General features: G+C 55.4%; 2 protein-coding genes across 2 annotated transcripts in view; one reads left to right on the forward strand and one right to left on the reverse strand.

The window, feature by feature from the left end:
- Positions 1-2,765: 2,765 nt before the first annotated feature.
- Positions 2,766-6,888, reverse strand: NKX6-1 (NK6 homeobox 1). Its single transcript, XM_042796796.1, has 3 exons — positions 5,839-6,888; positions 4,996-5,168; positions 2,766-3,952 (listed from the first exon to the last, which is right to left on the reverse strand). Exons 1-3 carry the CDS (start codon positions 6,437-6,439, stop codon positions 3,701-3,703), a joined length of 1,026 nt encoding a protein of 341 aa, XP_042652730.1. The 5' UTR covers positions 6,440-6,888; the 3' UTR covers positions 2,766-3,700.
- A 16,335-nt stretch (positions 6,889-23,223) lies between these two features.
- Positions 23,224-24,317, forward strand: part of CDS1 (CDP-diacylglycerol synthase 1) — a 36,091-nt gene continuing 34,997 nt past the window's right edge. Inside the window, exon 1 of the mRNA XM_042797079.1 lies at positions 23,224-23,618. Coding sequence (XP_042653013.1) covers positions 23,508-23,618 — 111 coding nt within the window. The 5' untranslated portion in view covers positions 23,224-23,507. The remainder of the gene's footprint in view (positions 23,619-24,317) is intronic.

Here is a 24,317-nt window from a genome sequence, read left to right on the forward strand (position 1 = left end):
GTGCAGGCATTGCCTCGCCTGCTGCCCACACCGGGGGCCACGGTGGGAATCGCTGCCGGGATGAAAGAGCCCGAAGGCCCCGAGGTTGTGACAGCGCTGGTGTGGGGGCCGTCGGGGGCCGGGTGACAGTGGCCTACGGACTGGAAGCTCCCCTCCCCCCCCCCCCCCCCCCCCCCCCCGCACATCATGCCCCGGGGTGAGCGGCCACTTCGTTACCCCGCGGGGGAGAGAGCTCCTTCCATCCTCCCCCGCGGCCGTGGGCTTCCCCATGCCACCCGCGTCCCGCTGCACGGCCTCGGGGCCCTGGGGCACGGCGGTGTGGGTCTTGCCCGCGTCCATATGTCCGGCATCCATATGTATATCTCCTGAGGGCAGCAGTTGCCGGCCGGGAGCGGGGTACCGGGCGACCGGGGCTGCTCCCCGCCCCTCTTTTCCCTTCTCTTTCTTTCCCCCCCCCCCCCAAACCCCCCGGTGCCGGCGGCTGTGGTAAGGCGCGGAGCGGGGACCTGCGCCTGGTACGTTTCTGCGGCCAAAAAAAAAAAAAAAAAAAAAAAAAAAAAAAAAAAAAAAAGTTTCCTCCTCCCGCGGTGATTCGCGTTGGGACTAGAGAGGGACCGCAGAGGGTTCCTCGGCAAAGCCGCGGCGGTGGGAAAGCGGGGAGGATGCTTTCGGCACCTCGTTTCTCCCGCGGTATCTCCGGAGCCCCGGAGAAGGCACATGGCATGGGACCGAGGCAGGGTGAACACCAAACCAGGCGCCTTTATTTCCCCCGAGCCGGGAAATCCCGCGCACGCCCGCGGAAGGGAGCGGGGTTTAAACCCGAGGGCTCTGTCACGGGAATAAAGGAGAACCAAAAGCCCTTTGCGAAGGGAATCCTCAGGCCCGGTCCACGGTGGTCTCTCACCTCTTGGCCAAGAACCCCCCCACCCGCCCCGCTCCGCGGCCGCGCAGCCGGCGCCCGCCGCTCCCCACGCGTGTGTGCGGCTGGTTACTCCCCGCGGAGATTTCGACCCGGACCCGGGCGCCGAGGAGCGGCTCTGGTGCCCCCCCCACCCCCCCCCCACCCCCCGTCTCTGCGGCCACGGCTGTGCAGTACTTTTCTAGCGTCGTTTATCCGTGAGTTTACACGGTCACGCAACAAACTCCTGCGTGTCTGAAGGACTGAACTGAAAGTGCGGCTGATCTCGGCCAGGCCCCACGCACGGGGGGAGCTTCACGCCCCGTGAAGCCTGCTGACATTTTGTCTCCTAATTGTTCGCCGCGATGTCCGTGGCAGCGATCCCGGGATTAGTTATTGGATCCGCTCCTAAAAAGGTCTTCTCCAGGAGGAGCGGGAGGCTGCGCCGGCTCTGCCTTCCAAAACCTGCTCCAAAAAGGGGGGCCAGCGAGCTCATGTGAATAACCTGCTCTTTTCTCCAGCGCCCCAGACAAAACCAGCCTAACCAAGCGATCAGAGCTGGGATGATTTTTTTTTTTTTTTTTTTTTTTTTTTTTTTCCCCCTGCGATTCCGCTTTGACGGTGCCAACTTCAACCGGTGGCCAGCTGGGTCTCTGTGCAGAAGTAAATTAACTGGAAAGCCTCAGTCGGTGCCGCAGTCAACTGGAAACGGGGCCGGGGCGGGCGGTACCGCCGGCAGCCCCCCCGGGCACACGGGCCGGGCCCGGGCCCGGGAGGGGCTGGTACCCGCCGGGCTCTCCGAGCCATCCCCGGTAGCGGAGCGCCGGGACCCCTCCGTGTTTTCATTTCTTTCCCATTGTCCCGCAGAACCCACGGGGAAATCGTAACGGCGAAGAGCCGGCCAAGGCTCGAGTCACTGCTCTGGAAACCCCCCGGCTTTTTCCCTTCCCGCCTTCCCAACGCCTCCGGGAAGGTTCGGGGTTGGGGGGTGGGCGATGGGCAGCCCCCGGCATCCCGGCCCGGGAGAGCTCCCTCCCCCCAGCCCCAGCATTGTCTGAGACGAAGGAGGAATAAAACCCTGCTCCTTTTTCTTTTTTTTTTTTTTTTTTCCCCCGTGTAGAAAATGTTTCACAAATTTACGGAGGAATACTAATTTATTTATTTATTCCTCCAGAATAGTTGGCCCTTTTCTAGTCTCATATAAGCGCTTCTGTTTGCTCTGCTGCAGCCGTAGAGGAAAAAAAAAAAAAAAAAAAAGAAAAAAAAAGCGATTGTTTCTGGTCTGTTTAGATATGGAAATGATCGCGCCTAGATAATGAGTTTCAATTTAAACCAGTTGTTTCGGTATTGAGTCTAACTATTTACTCTAGACTCTTAGCCGGGCTCTTATTTTATTCACCGTTTTCTTCTCGGAAAGCAGTTTCTTTCCCATAATAACGGTAACACTGTGCCCTCGATAACAGCTTGCGTCGCCCGCCGCTTAAAAAATTAATAGAGCCTGATTTAGGCTGAGACGAACCGCTCCGGGGCTCGGGTGGGAACTGCCTGCCCACTCACGGAGGGACCGGCGTGGGCAGGGGCCGCCAGCCCTGTCCCCAAACAAGCCGCCGCTTATTTTGTTTGTATCCTTCTCCAACTCCCACACCAAAGTGGATAACTTCCAGCCTCAAAACAAAACAAACCACAAAAAAAAAAAAAAAAACAACACACCAAACAAAATCGCCCCCCAAAACCTACAACTAATTGAACAAAAGATCCTGAAAATTAGCTTTTCTTTTTTTGTTTTCCTCCTCCTGCACCGTGGGTTTATTTTTAATCTTTGATGAGATCAGATTATCTGTACCCTTTAGTGAAGGCAGCAAACGTCTTTAAACTGGTTTAATTGATTTATCGCTTGTTGGTGGTTTTGTTTGTTTGTTTTTTTAAACAGAAAGTGCATTACATTTAACTGGTCTTGCAAAGGGCTTTTCTTCTCTTTACAAACCGAATTATTTTTAATATAAATTATTAAATGTTATGCTATATCACGATATATCATCGTTATTAGCTTTTTTTTTTAAAAAAAAAAAAAAAACAAAAAACAAACAATTTACATTCTATAGTATTCCGTATGATACAAAAGAAAACACACTTTAAATTCAATTACAGCAACTAAATGAATTTTATATTTTGACGGAAAGTGGTTGTGACAATTACCACCATCTACTTTTTCAACACGTGGTTGATTGGAAACGGTGTAAAGTGAAAGCAAACCCTGTCCCCTTGCCCTCTCCCCCCTCCCTCTGCACGACGACCGCAACGGAAAAGGGGTTTCCAAAAATCCTAATAAATAGCACGCGGGGCCGCTGCAGCTTCGGCCCGAGGGAGGCACCGGTGGCAGCCACTAGTGTTTTTTTTCCTCGGGTGACCCCGCTGCTGCCCGTCTCGGGGGTGCGGGGATGCCCCCGTCGGCGGGGAGCGCGGGGGGGGGGAGCGGCGCCCCCGCTGTACAAAAAAAAAAAAAAAAAAAAAAAAAAAAAAAGAAGGTATTTTACATTTTAAATATTCACAGTAAGGAACGCCTATGGTCGCGGGGACTCGCGGTTTATTTACAAAGAGAACGGGCGGCCGCCGCACCACCGGGAGCGGGACCCGGCCCGGGGCGGCCCCCGCCGCTCCCCGCGACCCTACAATAACACGGGCGCGCCCGCTGGGGTCCTCTCTGCTCCCCCTCCTCCTCCTCCTCCTCCTCCTCCTCCCGGGCGCGTAGAGTCTAGAAAAATAGATCTGTACATCTCCGAAAGCGGCGGCGGGCGGAGCGGGCTAGGCGGAGGCCTCCCCCTCGGGGGGGTGCAGCAGCAGCCCGCCGCCCCCCGGCTTGTGTTTCTTCAGCAGCTGCGTGATCTTCTCGTCGTCTGAGTTGGGGTCCAGGGGTTTGTTGTAGTCGTCGTCCTCCTCCTCGTTCTCCGAGGCGCCCTTCAGCCGCTCCGTCTCCGAGTCCTGCTTCTTCTTCGCCGTCGCCATCTCCGCCGCGTGTTTCTTCCGCCACTTGGTCCGTCGGTTCTGGAACCAGACCTGTCCCCGCCGCCACCGTCACCGCTCGTGTCGTGCCGTGCCGTGTCCCCCCCGTGCCCCCCCCCCCCCCCAAACACACACACACACACTCCCCGCCGCCCCGTCCCCGTTTCTGCGGGACTCACTCCCGCTTCGCCGCCCATCAGACGCCGTTCCCCGACAACGAAAAGCAGCCGAGCCCCGCCGCATCGCGCTCCCTCCTCCCACCCGGCGTGGGCGAACAGCCGCCCCCAGCTCCCCCCTGCCCTCCTCCACGGGTGGAACCGCACATTTCGAGGCTCAATCCTTCCTCAGCCGCCCTTGCCCCGCCAGATGTATGTATTCTCCGGCCAGAGGAGGGGGGGGGGGGGCGGTATTTTCATTGTAGAGGCTGCAATAATTTATTCGCAGCCACCGGGACGTATTTGCGGTGACAAAGGAAAGTCTCCACATCAGTCTGAAAGCGTGGGCACCGCCGAGAGGCCCACCCCGCCTCGCGTCCCCGCGCCCGCGGAGCAAACGCCTCCTCCACGCGTGTCCTCGCAGGGTTCAGCCCGCTCTCCCAATTCCACACACACACACTCCGCTTTGCTCAGAGTTTAAACTAAAACGGGGACTTTGGGGCGGGACAGTGCGAACAGGGTGCACGGTCCCAGCCCAACAGCCGCAGCGCAGCCGGAGCCGAAGGGGCCCACGCAGTTTTTGTGTGGGGTGCAGGCCGGAGAGGCTGCGCCCTGACACACTCCCCACACACCACCACCTCCCCCCGCGCTTTTCTAACACGGCGGCCACCCCCGGGGGCGTTCAGCCTGAACGCCCCGGGTTTCTCAGTCTTGCTTGGGTTCGTTTGTTTTGCTTTTTGGTGTGGATTTTTTGTTTTGTTTTTGTTTTTAAACGAGAGACGCTTTAAAACACCCTTCTCAGCCCCGCCACTAAGGTAACGAAGGGCCGGGGAAGACCCCCCGGCCCGGCCCGCAGCATCCCCGGCCTCTTTCCGCGGCTGCGTTCCCCGGGCCGAGCCGGGGGCTCCGCGCCCCCCTCCAGCCCCGCACCGCTCCGCTCACCTTGACTTGGCTCTCCGTCATCCCCAGCGAATAGGCCAGCCGGGCTCGCTCCGGGCCCGCCAGGTATTTCGTCTGCTCGAAAGTCTTTTCCAAGGCGAAAATCTGCTGGCCAGAAAAAGTGGGTCTGGTATGTTTTCTCTTTCCGTCCTTATCCAGCAAAATTGAGCCTTGATCTGGCGGGGGGGAGAGAAAGGGAAGGCACGGACAGACACGTTAATCTACGGATTTAGGGAAAGCGCTTCGCTCTCGAGCGGCCCTGGGGGACGGGGGTTTTCCCTCCGCGGGGAGGGGGGGTCTGTAACAAAACTGCAGCCTGGACCCCGCGGCGGCGCCAGCCTCCCGACTCCCCCGGATTATTTTTCCCTTTAAGGGTCGGGAATCTGAGCAGGCAAACGATATTGTTTTCTAGAGAAACTGCAGCCGGTACAAGCGGGAGGTAACGGAAAGTCCTGCCCGGGGAAAGTTTATGCGGGCCCCTAAAAGCAGCCCCGGCCCTGCGAGTTCCCCCCTCGGGGATAGGGAAAGGTGGCGGCAGCGCGGCTGCCTTGCCCCGAGTGGGCTCCCTCTTTCCGCCGGCAATAACCGACCATTTTACAGAGTTTCGCGCTGACCGAGGGGGATGGAGAAAGCAAAGCGAACTTAACACAACAACGAAAAAAAAAAAAAAAAACCCACAAACAAAAAAAAGGAAAGCGAGACAAAGCTGCGGGGAGGGCCCGGGTGGGTCACGCCGCGATGCGGGGGCTCCCCAGCCCCGGGAGCGGAAGTCCCGGCGCGGCTCCCCGGGCCCGCTCCCCCCTCCGTCCCACCACCCTCCCACCCCCCCGCGCTGTGGGTACTCACGGGGGGCGCAGGCGAGGCGGGCGTCCCTCCAGGGCGGGCTCTGCATCACCCCCGGCCAGAAGATGGGTGTCCGGCCGGGCAGCTCGGCCAGCGGTTTGGGGTAGCGCCCGGCGGCCACGGCGGCGGCGGCGGCGGCGGCCCCGGGGCTGAAGTAGAGAGCGGGCGGCGGTGGCGGCGGGGGGCTGAGGCTGCCGAAGCGGGGCAGCCCGGCCAGCAGCCCGGCGGGGGCCGCCGAGGAGGCGGAGGGCGAGGCGGAGGCGAGGGCGGCTGCCGGCAAAGGCATGGAGGGCCGGCTGAGGATGTCGTTGATGCCGTGCGGGGTGGCGGCCGAGAGCTGCGGAGGGGCCGAGCCCAGCGCCGAGAGCCCGCCGGAGGCGGCGGCGGGCGGCTTCAGGCCGGGGGAGCCGAGCGGCGGCGAGGGCGAGGCGGAGGCGGGCGAGGCGGAGGCGGAGGAAGAGGAGGCGGGCCCGGCGGGCAGGGGGTACGCGGGGTACAGCGGCGCCTTCATCTCGGCCATGCTGTGCAGGGCGGCCAGCGGCGGGCTGCCCAGCAGGAAGGCGCCTTGCCGGGGCGCGCCGTCCATCTGCCCCAGCGCCAGCATCCCCGCACCGCCGCCGGGCCGGGCCGGGCCGGGGGGCCCCTAGAGCCGCGGGGCCCCGGCGGCCGGCCCAGGGGTGCTGCCCGCACCGGCGCCGCGCATCCAGCCCGCGGGGGCCGCCGCTTTTAACGGGGAGCTGCGCGCCCGAGCGGCGGCCCCGCCGCCCCGCCGGGCATCGGGGCTGCGCCTCGGCGGCCGCTCCCGCGGAGAGAAGCGGCGGCTGCCTCCTCTCTCTCTCTCTCTCTCTAAATAATATCTATAGATATAGAGAGGCGCAGGGGCCGCGCGTATAGCTCCTCTACGCCTGCGAGGGGCCGGGGGCTCACAGCGGCGCGGGGGCCGCCCCTGCCGCCTCCTCCCCGGCGCCGCGCATCCCCCCCGGGCGCGCTGCCCGCTGCCTGCCCGGGGCTGCGGTCGGGGCTGCGGGCGCGGCTCGGGGCGCACTGCCGCGCCGCCCCGCTCCCCGCCGCCTTTAGCGGGGGCCCGGCCGGCAGCGGGCGCGGCGGCGGCGGCGGCGGGGGGGGGGCGGGGCGCCGGGGGGGCCTGCCCACCCGCGGGGGGCCCTGCCCACCCGCGCCGCGCCGCGCCCGCCCTGCCGGCAACTTCGGCCTCGCCGCAGCTTTTCGCCTCTTCTCGCTCTCCTCTTTGCCCTCGCTTTTCTTTCCCCTTTCTATTCTTCCTCTCCTTTTGCCTTGCCCCTTTTCCCTTTCCCTTTTCCTTGACCCTTTTCATTTTCCTTTCCCTTTTCTTTTTTATTTCTCCTCTCATTTTCCTTTCCCTTTTCTACTTTCCCGTTTTCATTTCCTTCCTCCTTTCATTTTTTCCTGACCTTTCTTCTCCTTTTTCCTATCCTTTTTCAATTGTTTTGCCGTTTCCTTTGCTTTTCCTTTCCTACCCTTTCAGTTTTTTTTTTTTTCCGTAATTTTTATTTTTTCATTTTTATTCTTTCTTTTTTTTCCTTTTTCTCTCTCAGTTTCATTTTCTCCTTTCCCCCCTTTCGCTCCCATTTTCTTATTCATTTCCCCCCTCTCTCTCTTTTTAATTTTCGCTTTCTTTCCCTCTCTCCTTTTTCTCCTCGCTCTCTTTCTCTCTATGTCTTCTTTTCTTTTCTCTTTTCTCTTTTCTCTTTTCTCTTTTCTCTTTTCTCTTTCTCTTTTCTTATTTCTTTTATTTCTTTTCTTTTCTTTTCTTTTCTTTTCTTTTCTTTTCTTTTCTTTTCTTTTCTTTTCTTTTCTTTTCTTTTCTTTTCTTTTCTTTTCTTTTCTTTTCTTTTCTTTTCTTTTCTTTTCTTTTCCTTTTTTTTTTTCTTTTTTCCTTTCTCCTTTCTCTCCTCTCTTTCCTTCTCTCTCTCTCTCTCTCTCTCTTTCTTTCCTTCTCCCTTTTCCCTGTCTCTCTCTTCTTTCCTCTGTCCCTGTGCCCCGGGAACGTCTCCGGGGAGCTGAGCCGCTCCACTCCCACCCGGGCCTGCCCCGGCGCCTCCCCCGTGGGGCCGCACTGAGCCGGTGGCGGGCGGCGCGGCCCGACCCGACCCTCCCCGCGGGCTTCCGGACCCGCGTGGGTGCTCCCTGTACCCACCGCACCTCGGATCCCCGTGTTCGCCCCGCCGGGCCCCCGGCCCCTCCTGCCCGGCCACCGGCCGACACTGTGTCCCCGGGGGCCGCCGCAACGAGCTCCCCCGACACTTGTCCCCGGCTGCTCGCGGCTCTTCCCGCCGCCTGGGGCTGGACGGGAAAAAAATCCCGCGTGGCGCCTAAAGAGCGTCCCACGGAGAGAAGAGCCGTGCAAAATCACCCTAAACAATTTTGACCGAGTGAGTGTGCCTGTGGGGAGCACTTATTTCCTCGAGCGTGGAAAAAGGGGGATGGTGTGGAATTTCGATTTTTATTTGATCACAGATCTGAGATAAAGCGGAAGCATGTTGATCCTCGACCTGCGACGGTGTTTCCTTCTATTTCTAAATATCCCCTGTTGCTCGGAATTGGTTTAGTTTAATTTACAAAGCAGCGAAAAAATACAATTGGAGAAAGGGCGCAGAGAGCAGGATCCTGCCTCGCCGTAACTTTTGCACAACCACACAAACTGCGCCTCCCAGAAGCTCGCGTTTAGGTCTCCGGGTTTGATTTTTTTTTTTTTTTAATCTTCCCGTCCCCCCCGCCTTGGGTCATTTCTCCGATATTCTAAAGGAAAAAATAAAACTAAAAATGTCCGTTTCTGACGGTTTCAGTGGAGCCAGGGAGCGCTTGGTCGCGGCAGTCCCGCACCGCCGGGGCTCGGCTCGGTCAGCGGGAGTGGGAAGGGGGGAGCCTGGCTCTGAGAGTGACCGATTTGCATTTTAACTGAAGGCGGGGGGGAAGAGAAAAAATTAAACAGGGTTTGGAAGCACCGAGGCAGGCGTGGGGCGGCCCCGCGGCGTGGGCAGCACCCGGGGGAGCCGCTTTTCCCTCCCGCCTGAGGAGGAGGAGATGCGGGGCCGGGGTCTGCCCCGGCCTGGCTCGAGAGGGGGGGGGACAGGGGCTCCCCAACCTCGCTGCCTTCCTCCTCGGAGCGCCCCGAGGGAGCTTGGCCAGGGGCGGGTGCCGACGGGGAACGGGGGCCTGAGCCCGCAGGGACTGATCCGGCCGCCCTGCAGCCCGGGCTGGGGGCTGCTGCTCAGCATCCCTCCCTTCCTTCCCCTCTTCCCCCCCACACCCCCCCCCCCCTCCCGGCGACTGGCAGGCCCCGGGCCCGGCCGCTTCCTTCCCGGCCAGAGCGGGACTTCACCGCCCAGCACCTCTGGGTTTGTTTTCTAGGGAAAGCAAGACAAACCAAGCCCTCCCACACAAGCTCCTTCTTCTTCCTTCTGTAACGAACGGGCGGGAATCTTGGGAAAGAGCCTTTATATTTGGAGGCCGCCTTGTGCAACTTCTTTCCTAAAATTAGCATCGCAGGTGAGACGGCGCCAATGGGGCTGCCCCGTGCTGGAGAAACCGTTGGGATTCAAAAGCAGCCGTCAGCATTACCTCCTCTCTGTGTCTTTCATAACTGTCACCCTGAAATATTTGAGAATGTCGGTTCCTTTTCCAGAGCCAGGTTTTGCTTTCCCCCGAAGCACAGCCGGCGGCAGGCGAAGCTGCTCAAGTCGGGGGCTGAGCCCGGCAGCTCAGAACCGGGGGGTGGGGGGGGTGGGGGGGCCGGGAGCACCCCGGGTAGCGGTGGGAGTAAAAACCACCCCCGTGACAAACTTCACTGAAGGGTTGAACAAACCGCAGGCCTGAAAACGCCGCAGAAAACTCGAAATTCCTCCTTGAGCACACAGGCGGGTCCCGAGCGGGGCGGCGGCGGCTGGGGCTCTTCGTCAGCGCTTCGCCGCCTCGTTGCGGATAAAGCAACTCCGAGTTTTAAATAATAAAAGAGAGAGAGTAGCCGCCGAGCGCTCGAGGGGGGGCGGGCAGAGGGGAGGAGGGAGCAGCCGGGCTGTGGGCCGGGGCAGTGGGGGGCAGGGGGGCGAGCAGCCCCCCCGGAGGGACCAAATCGAAAAGAGCAGTTTTCGCGAAAACCCCGCTGGGCTTCGGGTGGGGGGGAGGTTGGGGGGGGGAGCCCCGGGGACGGCGGGTGAGGAGGGGTCCCGGGCATCGGGGGGTCAGGGGCTGGAGGGGGTGGGGAGGGGGGTCGGGTTGCGGTGGAGACCTTGGTCACGCAGAGCGGGGTTTGGAGGGGGGAGGGGGTTCGGCGGGGGAGATGTGGATTAAGAAGAGTACAGAAGGAGCGTTGTCAGAAAAAGCTGTAGTTATTCGTTTGCTCGTTCGAGGTGGAGGGAGGACGAGTGCTGGGGCGGCCGCATCTCTGCCACTGGCGTGGGCTGAAGTGGTCCCAGCATGTCTGAAAGGCAGAAAAAAAACCCAAAACCAAACCAACCAACCAAACAAACAAACAAAAAAAAAAAACAACCCAAGCCCCAAAAAAACAAACCATGAGAACACCTAAAATTAGAAGGTCCAAAGTGCTGTGGCATAGCTGGGTCAGATATTCTTCAAGCTGATAAGACGGGGACCCAAACTGTCCAGCTGTGCCCGGGGGGTGCCTCCAAGGCCAGGGTGGCTCCGACTGTGGGGACAGATGCCAGGGACCTCCCCTTGCCCAGCCTTTGCCCCGGGAAGTCATCGTGATGGAGAGAGGGGTCTGCCTCAACTAAATCAAGGAATTGCTTTATTTAGCAAATAAAATGCTTTGCTATTACCGTGTGTTCTTCATTGCAGGCAAGCAAGTCCGTTACTTCCCTAAAGTGATGGATAGGTGTTTAGACACCTTTTTGTTGTAGCAGCACTGTAAAGGCACTGAATCATTTGTTGCCTGCCCTACATGGTGGAAAGGAACTGAGCCAGGAAAGCCTAATGTTCTTCTGGGTGCTAATTCCAACTCTTAATCAAGATCTGATTACCAAAAAGGAAGACAGACCATAAAAATGCTATAAAGATTTAAAATTTTTCTATCTCGCCTATAATTCATGCTGCAAATGTGTCCATTATGGCATTCACTCTAGCAGGAAAATTGTGATGTTGTTGCAAGATTCCCTACAGCAGAGCTCCTGCCAATGATGATGAAAAATCTCGGACCATATGCTAGCTCTATATAGCTCTATAGTACCAGCGTGCTCTCATTCTCTTTCTGCTTCCTCAAAAACATGGAATATCTGAAGAACAGTAAAAGCTAATTAAAAATAGTTAATAGGTTAATCAGACTCGATCTTATATTTATCTAATGCAGAGCACTGATTCTTTAGTGATATAGCTTTGAGGCATTACCACGAGCCAAGAAAATGAATCAGACATTTAATGGAGATGTGGAAACGGAAATTTCTTGTAAGACTACAAAATCACAAGCCAATAATACACTAAAATATAATAAAGTTATCATTAAAATTCCATGCATGAAATGCCATCCTCTGTGTCCTCTCTCTAGGCGATAAACCGAAGCAAAGCTGGCCAGAAAATTTTTCAGGAGCCAGGTCTTTGTGTACACCTCACCTGCTTTTTAGAATTCTTGTCCCAGAGTGTCTGTCTGCCTGCAGCCAAAGGCAGTCGTCCCTTCACGAGAGACCCCACTGCAGACCCTCTGGTTTGCTCTTCAGAGTGCCAAGGGCCATGAAACTCTGCTCGCTGGAGCAGGGGGGTGGACTGGACACATCAGCCTAGGACTGGTATCGCTTTGGTCTGACCGCCCAGGAATGGTTTCTGTGGGTAACAGCTTCCCCGTCGCAGCCGGTGGTGGGTGCTGTGAGTTCTGCCTTCCCCGTCACTTCTGAGGGCACCCTCATGTCATTTTGCTGCTCCAACGCTCTGGTCTCTACATCCTGGCCGAATTTCTGTTACCATTTACACCAAAGCGGATCCAGAATAACTGGGAGAGAAGGCTGAGAATGTGATGAGACTGGGTAGAAACAGGACCCGGTCACTGCCTTTTTAAAACAGCTGCGAGGACAAGGATGGTGTTGCAGGCTGCTGCTTACAGTCACCTCTGTTGCCATTTCAATGTTTCTTTTGCTTTTCTTAAGTATGACAATATTTTCCGTATCCTTGGTAAGGCAAAATATTTTTTCTCCTTTCTGGAGCATTGAAAATACATGATGCTGGAGCAGGGAAGTTACTTTTACTTTTGATTTGTGATCGTTGGTCCAGCCTGACCCCTGCTGGGGGAAAACCAGGAGGAGAGGATTAAAAGTGCAGCGTGTCTGGGATCTGCAGTTTCCCCAGAGACCTTTGCTGGTGCAGTCCTGCTCCGAAGCCCTCTCCCACCCCCAGCCCCGTGCCCCTCACCCCATCCTCCCCTCTAACCGGTACAAGCCTTCCCCGAAGTTTGTTCAACTTACACCTCTGTCGTGTGGCTGATCGGACATAGCCAAGGAATCTCTTTTAGAAACCTGTTGTTAACAGTCACGCTGAATTCGCTGCGTCGTAGGCTGGATGTGTAACAGCAGGGGCAAGAAGCACTGGTGCTCCACCTCCCTTATTTATCTTTACCTAAAGGTTGTGAAGGTGCCACCCTTCCCAAGTTACCTTCCTTTTTCTTTCCACTGCGTACCACTGCGCAGAAAGTTCCCGCTGTGCAGTGCATGCACACATGAGCTGTGGATGAAGATACCAATTTAGACCCAGCAGAGGTTCACCCATCATCCCCTGGCCCCACTTGGCCAGCCGAGCCACCCACACACAAGCAGGGCAGTGGGTGTCCCCACGGCTGCAGTTGTTGGGTACGGGTCCGGGCACTACCCTGGCATTCATGTGAGCCCTTTCTTGATGCAGACAACCAGGTACGCTGTAAGGCTAAAACTAATGTCTGGCTTTACTTTGGTTTCACATTAACAGCAAAAATGTATGGAAATTTAACTGGCATAGCTGGAGCTTTTATACAGTTTCTTTCACTCTGTGAGACAAATATATGTACGGTAGGCCACCGCCGGCTATCGATCTTTAAGCAGCCCCCCATGGAAATCAGTGGAGAGAGCTTTGCTTAGAAATTGTTGGCACAGGGTGGTCCAGTGTCAGGGAACTGGAAATCGTTAAATTGATGATCTAAATGGGGATGGGAGGGAGAAAGTGGCGGCAGTAGCTATCATTATGTGCATATTTTTATGATTTTTAGAAAACCGTATTTCAGCATTTTCCATCATATCAAAAGCTGGCATTGATTAGCAGATTCAGACTAAACGATCGAGAAAATTACTGAGAGCAGTGTACTGCGTAACACGACTTTGTTTAAGAAAAGACCTCGCTCGCTTTGTTTTCGTTTTAGTGTACTAGCACACGGAGGGGCATCGGTGATGTGCGGGCAGAGGGAGCGCAGAGAGACCCGGCGGGGGTACGGTGTGGCATGGGGGTCCCCGGGTGGGTCCCCCGGGGGCGGTGGGTCCCCGGGGCTGCAGCCCGTCACCGGCGCGGTGCTCGCTCCGGCAGCTCCATCTAGCGAGGAGCGCTCTCCTGGCTGGCTGTCCCGGCTCTCCGCTGGCTCTCCAGCGCTGGAAACCACAGCGCTGTGTTCACAGGGCAAGGCAGGTCTTCCCTGTCTTCCCCGTCCTCCCCAGGCCTGGTCTCCCCACCAGCCCAGGCTCTCCTCCAGCCCTGCAGCAGCAAGGAGCACCTCGAGCACCCAGCTCTCCTGGCCAAGCCTCCTGAGGAGCAAGGCTAGAAGAAAAGGGAAGCCCTTCTCAGGGAAGGGCACGAGGAGCTAGGAAGAAGCTTGATGCTTTCAGTCTCAGTCTTGCAGCCCACTGAACAAACAGCTCAACTGGCCTACCGGGGTTTTAGCTCGATAATGAACTTCATCTGAACTGCAATCCTTAAACTCTTTGTGAATCACCGTAACGCACTCAGGTCACACCAAGCTTCCCTTGCGCTGAGCGCCTTGCCTCAGCTCTTCTCTGAACCCCGGCAGGCTCAGCAAGACCCTGCTGTCTTGGCCATGCTGGTCCTGGCCTAGCACAAACCAGTGACAAGAGGACAAGCAGCAAGTTAGTCTCAGCACGCTGGCAAATATTGAGGGGAGTCACTATGCGCTGCCTGGGCCAGTCCCCCTGCCCCAGCGGAGCAGCAGAGCGGACCCTGGGCTCTCCTTCCCACCACCATAAAACCTTACCATGTCACGTCCTGCACAGAGGCCAGCTGCTTGCTTTGTAACTTTATTAAAATATAATAAAGGGGAGATAGAAACCTATTTGTAGAGTTGTGAAGGACACGATGCTTCTGCCTGCCCTGTGCCAGCAGAGGCTGCTGTGCCATCACAGAAGGGGCAAGAGTGTTTCTTCCTGGGGTGGCCAGGGCTGTAAGGTTGCACCGTTGCTTTAGGTGTGCACCACTGCTTTCCTTGGGATTTGCTGGAGCAGAGCAGCCTGCCTGCAGGCCAGGCAGAAGGAATTAGTCCCTTCCCTCCCCTCCATCGACACATGGCACTATCCAGCCTTGCAAACTCCAGGTTTCCTTACTGGCCCCAGCAGCGGTGCGGGGTTTTGTGACAGGAGCGGTGAGCACCGCGCCATCCAGAGCTGATGGGCACCGTCAGAGGCCGCGGGGGATGTGGTGGCCCCTGCCAGGCTCAGCCCCGTTCTCCGGGGGAGAGGACGAAGTGCTTCGCGTGACACAAGTGGCAGGCCCGCAGCCGCTGGCCCTGCAGCCCTAGGGAAGCACAGGATGTCTGGACCCGCTCTCCAGGGGTGTGATGGGGAAGGTGTGAGGGAGAATGCTATGGAGGAACTGCTGAGGGATGCAGGAAGGCTGAGGGTCAGATTTTTCTGTGATAAGCCGGATCCTTAGGAGAGAAGAGTTGTTCAGGGTTTTGGATTTTCCCCTGTGCTTTCCTCTGTCTAGAAAAGGATAGATGCGGACCGCTAAAAAGCCTGTGGCCAGAAGGGGCAATTTCCTACCATGAGAGTTTGAATCCAACTTCCCACCCCAGTTCTCAGTGGCATTGCCAAGTACTCCTGGGGTAAAGCATGCTGCCATTTCTTGCCCCACAGAGGAAACTCATTTTTCTACAGACTTCTCAGCCATCTCTACCGGCTCCTGCTCTGTTCACCCTCATGCTTTCCATCTCATCTGTCATAACCAATGGTGTCAATAGGAGTCATGTTCTTCAGCTTGCATGAACTTCTGGTGGCACTGGTGACAGGGCAGCAGGGAATGCTTGGCTGCAGTAAGATCCCCAGGGTTTTTGTCTCTTCTACCTCCAGGCTTTTCCTTGACGCTTTGCTATTTTGAAACAATTTCCTCCAGTACTAGCTTTGGTTTGCTGTCACGGTGGCATGAATGGTGTTGTTCAGAAAGCACCTTCTGAACAGTTGGTACAGCAGCTGGCTGAAAGTGAGTCTTTTTGTGTTGACGGACAGGGAGTTTCTTTAGTTTGAAATTGCATGAAAAAAACCTGGATTGAAGAGTGACTGAGCCTGAAGATACAGATCTAGACTTCTTTCTCTTGTTTTGACTTTGCACTGTAGGCTTCAGGTAAGCAGGCAGCTGTCTGGCACAACGGTAGAAGCAATTGAAAGCCACTTGCTGTGGTTGCTCTCCATTCCCATTTTGTCTCTTGCTTTTCCATTAGTACCTGACTGAGGACCAGCCAGTTTGGCCAGAGCCCCAGAGGGAGCTAAAAACGCTAAGAAGCAGAACTGGTGCCTCTTTGGGGCAACCAATACCCGATCCTTCTGGTGTTGCAGATCCCTCCTTCACCATGATCTCAGCATAAGGCAGGCAGCCAGCTGAGGGGTTTGGGGGACAGGTAGTAGGTTGATTGACCCCCAGCTTCCTTGGCCCATTTAGCACACAGAGCATGTCTCTAGAAGATGTCTGTTCAGGTCAAGTGCTTTTCCAGTAGATCTGGCAGCTCCAGGTAAGAAAAGGAGGCATAAGAACTTGCTGACAGCTGTCAACACTTCCCGTGTCTGCTGGCAACTTAGGGAGGAGAGAAGTGAGAACTGGAACAGGAGTGCTGAGGCATACATCCAGAAGTCACTAGTCAACATTTGCTGAGGGGCTTTCAACCACAATCCTGAAAACTTAAAAAAGAGGAGGCCTCGAGTGTCTGTCATTTGTAGCTCATGTCTTGGCTGGTTTTAGGTGAGGGGAAGACACTTATCTGAATCTGCTGTACCCCTAGTAAAGAGCTCAGGGTCTCATGCAACACAGTTCTGGTACACAGGGTCTGGAGAAAGATGGCAAATATGCCAAAGGTATAGCCAGTTGGTAATTTCTAGTGCATTTTTATGACTATAGCACTGGAAGATAACTCTCAGAGAATTCACCTGAGTGAATATGTAGGAACAACTTTGTAAAGCACAAGATGTACTTCAATCTGAAGACTGCCACAACAAAATGGCAGCAAACCAGGACTTTACAGGGCAACCTTTCCAGATTGTGACTGTAATACTTGGCTTAATTGCATCCTGCTGACTGCTTGCCACTTATATAAAATACACTTCAAGCATGCCATAATGCTCTGCCTGTCCCTTGAGATAAGATAGTAAGATGGTTTTGCTGGCAAAACAGAGTGATATTTCATAAACTGCTAAAAATCAATGGTGATATGCCTGCTCATACCTTAGATGAACTTTTCTTATGAACTGGAAAGTAATAGGGTGGGTAATACAATAGAGATCAATTAAATGAAATGACATAAAACTTCTTGAAAGCAATATAAAAAGGAGGGGAGCAAATCCAGTGACAGAGAGCAGAGACAAGTGCAAGACACGCTCCAGGCACCACAAATCAAATAAACAGTAAATACTTCACATTGGAAGCGTTACTCTGACCTGAGAACAGGAGAAGATGCTGTTGAAACTGCAGAACAGCTTTTGCCTAGGCATAAGAAGATGGCAAAATACCCACTGATGGGACAGGCTTGGCCTCCTATCTGGCATGGGGGGAGCAAGAGGACAAAATGGGGATTGCTCACAGTGAGGTAGGAAAGCCCTTTCCCTGAGAACCCAGCCATCAGAGACCTTTGTGGTCAGTTACACAGAAAGAACCAGAATGACCTGAGACTGGAGAGGAACTGAAATCTGGGCAGAAGCACAGTTTCCTGGAGATCATACAGAAGGGATTATCTCTTGCAGATGAAGACATCTGGCTGTTAGATGCAGGCGCTTGCAGTGTTAAGGCTGGTGCCAACCATATATATGTTAATATAAATGGTCTCCACCTCCAGTGAGACCACTGGGAAGTGCACTGGGAGCAATGAGTTTGCTTGGCCGGGTTTCTCGTGTCAAGGAGGTTTTGCCAAACAGAGTGGTGCAGACTCCATAGGAGGCAGTAGGTCTCCTCTTCCTCCCTTCCGCCCTGCCCGCTGCAGGCTGTGGGTTAGGCTTCCCACCCTTGTCCTCTGAGGGACCAGGTGTCCCAGCAGCCACTGAGTCTTGGCCAGACTGGTACCACTCTGAAGGTGCTGGTGGGCTGCCGCGCACCAGCCCCAGCTGCGAGGTCACCTGAAGGAACTGTTGCGTATCTAGTGAGGCCTTTTTAGAAGCATCTTATAGAACTTTAGGGAGAGCAGTTTGCTCTTCAGTCTTGCCCAAAACACACAGAGGTAAGCTAATTTCTCCAGACTTTAGACTGAATTCAGTGGAGAACAGCTGGTTCTGTCTGTGCTATGTTTCATCGGACTTGTCTAGAATTGAGCCAGCTCCTCTTTTCTCTCTGGCAGTCACTTGTGCTTTGACAGAACTGGTGCCGTCAATGCCTTTAAATAATCCAGTGATTACCCCTTCAGCCTTACCCAGCTGGAGTTGCAGATCTATAGTCTCTACCCCTGGCATCAGCCAGTCTGTTGCCTCATCAGGCTTGTCCCCACCTTTTTCCATGCCCACACACTCCTTGCAAAAGAGTGCGAGTGAAGTGAAGCAGTGAAGAGTTGCAAGTTGATAAATTATGGTATTCCAAACACAGGTTTGCATTAAAAGAGAGGATCTGCATGGGTAATATAACATACAGTGCATGTGAAATCACACAGAAAGGGTGTGTTGCAGATTGATGGCATGTTCAGACAGCCGCAACAAGTAAGTTCAAGGATTAATTTCACATTTTATATGAAAACAGCAGCAGCTCAACAAACACCTACCACATACGAACCCTTTTTTTGGAAAAAGCAAGAGCATCCCAAGGATTATGGTAGGCAGGAAGGATCAGTAACTCAGCATCTGTGCTGTACTCAGCAGCTTGGACAAAACAGAAGGTGACAACTGCCTGGTGCAAAGGTTCCTGCAGCCAGACCTTTCACAGTGGTCACTAGATTATGTTCCTCAGACTTCGGTGCTTAATTTGGAAATAATGAGGTCAGTTTGTTTTGTTGTTCTGTTTTTTCTGGCATACAAGTGGCCTACTTTATAAAGTTCAAATGTGCAAGTAATAAACAAATAATTTTCGACCACAAATACCATGGACTATGATGTTTTTATGCCAGACTAGCTAATGTAAACAGATTACATGACATGTTAACTAAACACAAAAGAACAACCCAATGCTGTCAGTGGATTTAAATTACTAAAATACAGATATGTAGGCTCTATTCAGGGTGCCTTAGCAAAGCATCATTGGCTTGTGACCCATGTTAAACCCAGACAGACAGTATTAGAGCTCATGCTGTATTCATTTAGAGGGGGTGCCATGGGCCTCTTGATTAACTCATACATTCCCATATCCCAGGGCGGCGTTTCTTTTTTTCAGCATCTGAGTCTAGTGCTTAGAACTGGAGGAAGATTCGTCTCAGAGTGCACAGGTTGTGTAACAGCGAGCTTCTGACCTGGAATTTCAGCTTCAAGCGTATCTGGAGCACCTGGGCTCCAGCGCCCTCCTCCCACACGCCGTCTCGAGGCAGCGCCAGGCAGCGTTTTGCTGCTCTCAGTTTTGTCTGGGGAGCACAGGGTATTAATAGACTGCCTTGTGCTCTAGAGAACAAACACCCAGCATGATCTGAGGCTGCTGTACCACTGTTCTCTCTGCTTCTTTCCGGCTTGGGGTTATCCTCTTTATAATGACCTGGGGATGCAAAAAGTTTATAAATTGATTAAGTGCAGCACATTACAATATTGTTCCTAATTAATATTATCTGAGGGGATACCGAGCCATTGCTGACATCGGTTTGACATTGCTGTCTATGCTGACCAGTAGGTATTGACATTTTCCACGCTTCTCACTTGTTCTGCGCACTAGTAGGAACCCATTAAAAAAAACCCAAAAGCTGCAAACCACTTCTGTTTCCAAGACTGCCAGCAACAGGGCTCCTCAGCATTACGTCTGCAGATGTGCCGCTCTTCCCAGCACATGTTTTGAGCTGGGTACCTTCCATTCCTCAGCTTCCAAATGGCCAGGGGACCAGTTCCTTCCATTTACTTCTGACAGCAGCAGCAAGGAAGCAGTCCCACTTCTGCTTCTCTCCTGCGTAAGGGGGTTTTTGTTGGCCAGCGGAGACCACAGCAGCCCCTAGCTGGCTGCCTTGCTGTCAGGAGGCTGTAAGTGGCTTATGTAAGTGCTTTCATGCAGGGCTTATGTAACTGTTTTAATGTTCAGGGCTTTAGTTTTGCGTCTGCCTGAGAAGAACTCCCCCTTCTGTACATAGGTCGAGGCACACAGCAGAGAGGCAGCTCCCGGCCAAGCGGGGAAGGCAGATCTGTGGCTAACTGGAGCATGGGGCAAGGAGGGGAGTGGCAGTGGCAGGGGATGCATCTTAGCTTTGGGCACCTGGGAGAAGTGCAGGGACGTGCTTGACAGGGGCTCTCCTGCACCACAGAAAATGTTGCGCCAGGTTGCTGCAGTTTGGGTTGTTTGCTGGCAGCTTTGAGCCACTAAATTCATGTGGGAATACAAGGAGAAGGCAAAGCAAGACAGCAACAGAAAACCCCTGAGGCCTCACACATGAAGATATTGAACTCCCATACAAGAGAGGTGATCATATTTGCATATCAGAAAAGTCGGCAGCTGACATGCTAATACCTTTGTGCACAGAGAACTTGGCGGTTTCTGCCACACATTGTGAAACCACGCAGGGTCACAGCAGTTGGGAGAAGTGATGTTACTTGCATTCCAGCCAGTGTAGTTACTTGCCCCAAAGGAACCTGAGTAACAGGGTGTCGGTGGAAAATTCCCATCCGACCAGTCTAACCAGCTGGGACTCAAGAAACACACTGGTCTCCCATGACTACAAGGGACTGCTACGGAGAAGTGGGACAGCCACACTCCCACTCGGCTTGCTCACTGTGCCCCCTGCCCTGCAGCTCTTTGGGGATACCCTTGCTGCTTTCTTCTGGTCTGGAGAGGCTTGAAACCCTTGGCTGTGTTACAGCTATTTCCCGGGCCCTACCTGGCATTTCCAGGTGCTCTGCAGGTGAAAGGTGGGTGGCAGCAGCAGGAGCCCCCAGCCAGGAGAGAGAAGGAGCGAAGCTGAGGCTGGGTGCGAGCCTGGTCCTTGTTTTTAATTCTCTCTCTCCCAGTGGCCCTGCCCAGAAGATTGCTCATTCCCTCACCCCACTGTCACCAGTTGTTCATTGCTTGCTCTCTTTCTTATTCCCCAAATGCAGTGACTCATCTTCTTGCACTCACCTTGCCTCTGCTCATTAACATGTTTTGAGTACTTCACCTTTTCCTTCTTTGCCATTATTGTTACTTTCTTCCATCGCACCATTTCCTAGACAAATATTTTTTTCCTCTGAGCTTTTCTAGATTAATTCTTTTCCCTTTCATGTTTAGGTTAAGGACGGAGCAAAGATGTAGAAGAAATGGCAGCTCCTACTCCTCTCCTGGATGGGAGGTGAAGAACTGCTTAATGATCTTCGTGCAGCTATTGAAGCATTTTCTCTGTTTCGACAACCACAGAAGGGCCTTTTCTGTGACAAAAGTGTAGCATCTAGTCATTCTCAGCCCTGTATTTGTTAGACCAGGTTTACCAGGAAGATCCATAACAAGACATGTACTTCTTGAACAAGACCCAGCTGCTTCGTGGTGGCTGTAGGGCAGTCGGTGTCCACCCCACCCCAGGCTGCTGACCCGCATGTGGGATCTGCGCACAAGGGGGAGCAGCCTGGATGTCTGCTCCACACGCCGCAACCACCACAGGTGGCAAAGCAGCGGGGACCACACAAACCACTTCTGATTTTCTCTGCACGGAGGAAATGAATTTTTATGCTTCCTTATAGACAGCTAGTCCAGTTGCAGGGCCAACAGAGTAGACACGTCTTCCACTTGAAACGAGGGAAACCATGGTTTCTTCTGAAAGTTTGGCTGGAGAAACATTTGCAAGGGGAAACTCAATAGTAGAAACATACTGAAAGAGGAGAGAGAGGAAAGGATGCCTTGTTACTCATTGGGATCTACTCTGCGCCCAGCTTCAACCTGTATAGTTGGGATTTCTTCTCTGTGGGGGAACTGTTTCCCACCCTCACGTATTCTGAGGAAGGAGAGCTGTGTTTTGACTCCATTTCCCCCCATAATATTTCACTTATGGAGAAATACATTTAAAATTGTACTTAGTAAGAGGGAAGTGTTAGAGGATCCAGGCCATGTGGCTGTATCACTGATGTGCAGCGGGCTGCTGCTGTCACCTTTGTGCGTAAAGGGCCCTGATGGCAGAAACTGCCTCTGTGGCCTTTCTGGTCTGGTGTTGGGTCTCTGGTTTGCTCTCTGCTGGAGCAGCCCTTCTCTTTGCACACCAGGTTTTTGCATGTGCTTGGGGACACTGCAGGCATGCTGCCTCCTGACACTGTCAGCAGTGCACGGGTAAAACATTTCACAGAAAAGGCTGTTCTTCCCGAACACCAGAGTGTCCGTGCTTCTTGGCAGCGAGGTCGGAGTCAGTTTATCAACGCTATAATCCATGTCCGCTCACGGCAGCTTGCTCTAGCTTCCTGAATGGCAGCATTGTCATTAAAAACATGCCGAGCATACCTTGTGAGGGACATAGCCATAATGTTGTTTACAGAATAAAACTAAATCACGAAATAAAACCGATTGAGCTCAGCGAAACCGGTCACCATAGGGATAACATAAATGAGCGCAGATGTGGCTAAGCGCTGCCTTGCGAGAGGTGCTGGCCCTGTGTTTGCAGACACAGTAAGGCCAGCTTGTGGACACCAAGGTGACATCTAGATGGAGCTTCTTTGTGGGAATGCTCGGGGGCAGCCGGCTGTTGCCACGGCTGGACCGTCAGCAGCCATGCAAACGTGGTGGAGTGGGGCTGGCACTGTAACAGGGCGGCCGGAGGAATTCAGCGGGCTTTGAAAAGCGAAGGCAGCATTGGCTCTCTTGATCACCCAGCAGCAGTGGGATAGAGCTGAGAGGCACTCTGACATGGGCAGCTGAACTGGGCCGGAATGATGTGAAATCGTAGCAAGTCTCAGCAGACAGGGATGCTTTCCAGACAGCTTGCTGGGTCACAGTGTTCAGCAGGGTCTGCTTGTCCCTGCGCAGGGGATGCGTCTGGCTCCGCGCAGCTCCCGGGGTAGCCAGCCTAAGCAAACTGTGGCTATTTTGAGAGGAAGAGGGAGCTGAAGGGTCAATATCTGTTACAGAGCATGTCTAACTGCCCTCACAGAACGTTTTTCTGGCCTGTGAACTCCTAGGCAGCTGCACTATGTTTCTGTCCGGGCCGGTGGCACCGCGCCTGGCAGGCTGTGGGGCAGGAAGGGGGCAAGCACCAAACCTGCCTTCTTAACTGGATATAGGGCAGGTGGGCAGAAGTATCTCAGAGGAAAGCAAAGCACAGCACTCCGCAGGCAACCATCGACGCCCGAGTGGGCTGCAGCACCGGTGTCCGTGGGCAGGGCTGCGTGGAGATGCCTGCCCCCCATCTCCCTGGGGATGTCACTGGTGGGCTGCAGGCACGCAGCATGACGGGGCCGTTCCGACACGCAGGAGAAAGCGCCTCTGAGGCCCCACGAGCCGGCGTTACCGGGGTTTGCGGGGAGGTACGGAAGGCGGCGCACAAGGGGGGTGGGTTGCGGGTGCCCACCGCACCAGCCATCCATCCCCTGGCCGATGGGAAGCATCCGGCCGGGAGAACCGGGGGGCTGGAGAACCGGGTGTCGGGAGAACCACGGGACCGGGAGAACCGGGTGTCGGGAGAACCGGGGTGTCGGGAGAACCATGGGGGACCGGGAGAACCGGGGTGTCGGGAGAGCCGGGGGGCCGGGCCGGTCGCTCCCCTCCGCGCCACCCGCCGCCGGGCGTGGCCCCGCCCCTCCCCGCCCCCTGCGCCGGTGGGGGGCGAGGCCAGTGGCGGCGGTGAGGGGGCGTGGCCAGAGGCGGGGGCGGGGCTCCGGGCGCACCTGGGCGCCAGCGCCCCGCCCTCTCCCCCCCCCCCCCCGCCCCAGCCGCCGCGGGGACGCGGGCGCTTCTCCGCTCCCGGGGCGGCGGGGTCCGGCCGCGGTCCCAGCCAGAGCGGCCCCCTCCCCGGGGCGGGTGTAGCGCCGGGTTCCTCAGGGGAGGAGGAGAAAGAGAAGGAGAAGGAGGAAGAGGCGGCCGGGCTCCGCGGCGCGGCCTCCGCGCCCTCCCCCGTCCTCGATCGGCCCCGGCCCCGCCTGCGCCCGCTCGCCGCCGGGTGAGCGTTGGGCTCCCGCGGCGCGATGTCGGCGCGGCGGCGGCGGCGGCGGCGGGCGGCCGCCGAAGAGGAGGAGGAGGAGGAGGAGGAGGAGGAAGATGAGGAGGAAGATGAGGCGGCGGCGGGTAGCGACAAGGTGAGAGCGCGCGGCCGGGGGCGGCTGGCTGTCGTTGGGGCAGGTGTGCAGGCGCGCGCCGCTCCCGCCCCGCGCGGCGAGGGGAGGGGCGGGGCGGGGCCTCCCCACCCCCCCCCCCAAAAAAAAATTCCCCACAGGCGTCGGTGGGCCTTCGGGGGCCCACCCGTGTCCTGCGCCGCTGCTTTTACCCCCCCACACCCCCACACACACACACCCCCTCCGCGGCGGCGAGACTGAGATGGGAGCGGCCGGTTTCTCTCCGGGCCTGCAGCTGAAGCCCGACGCTGCTGACCCGCGGGGCCGTGGGCGGTTGTTCGCCCCACGCCGAGGCGGCTGGCCGCGGGACGGGGGATCTGCCCCGGTTAAAGGCTGTGTCAGCACTTCCCCGGCGACTCTTTCTGGTTTTATGGCCTTTTAGGTGATAGGCATTCACCTCTGGCCCGGGAAGGACTTACAGTGTGACATTTCTGCTAAGGCGAGAGGTTTTTGAAATACTACGTCTGTGCATCGGGTTCATTATAGCGGCAAAACGGCCACGCTGCGGTTCTTTTGTTTGTCGTGGAGTTAAGGCTTATCTTCTACAAAAGCTAAGCACATGGTGGTTGCTAATGGTCTGAATAAAATGAAAGAGATGTTGAGATGTTGTCATTTTGGTAACTGGATTTTTTTTTTGTTTTTTTTTTTTTTTTTAAAAAAAGC

Source organism: Tyto alba, unplaced genomic scaffold (assembly GCF_018691265.1).
Source record: "Tyto alba isolate M040663 unplaced genomic scaffold, T.alba_DEE_v4.0 Super-Scaffold_23, whole genome shotgun sequence".
Taxonomy (NCBI): Eukaryota; Metazoa; Chordata; class Aves; order Strigiformes; family Tytonidae; genus Tyto; species Tyto alba.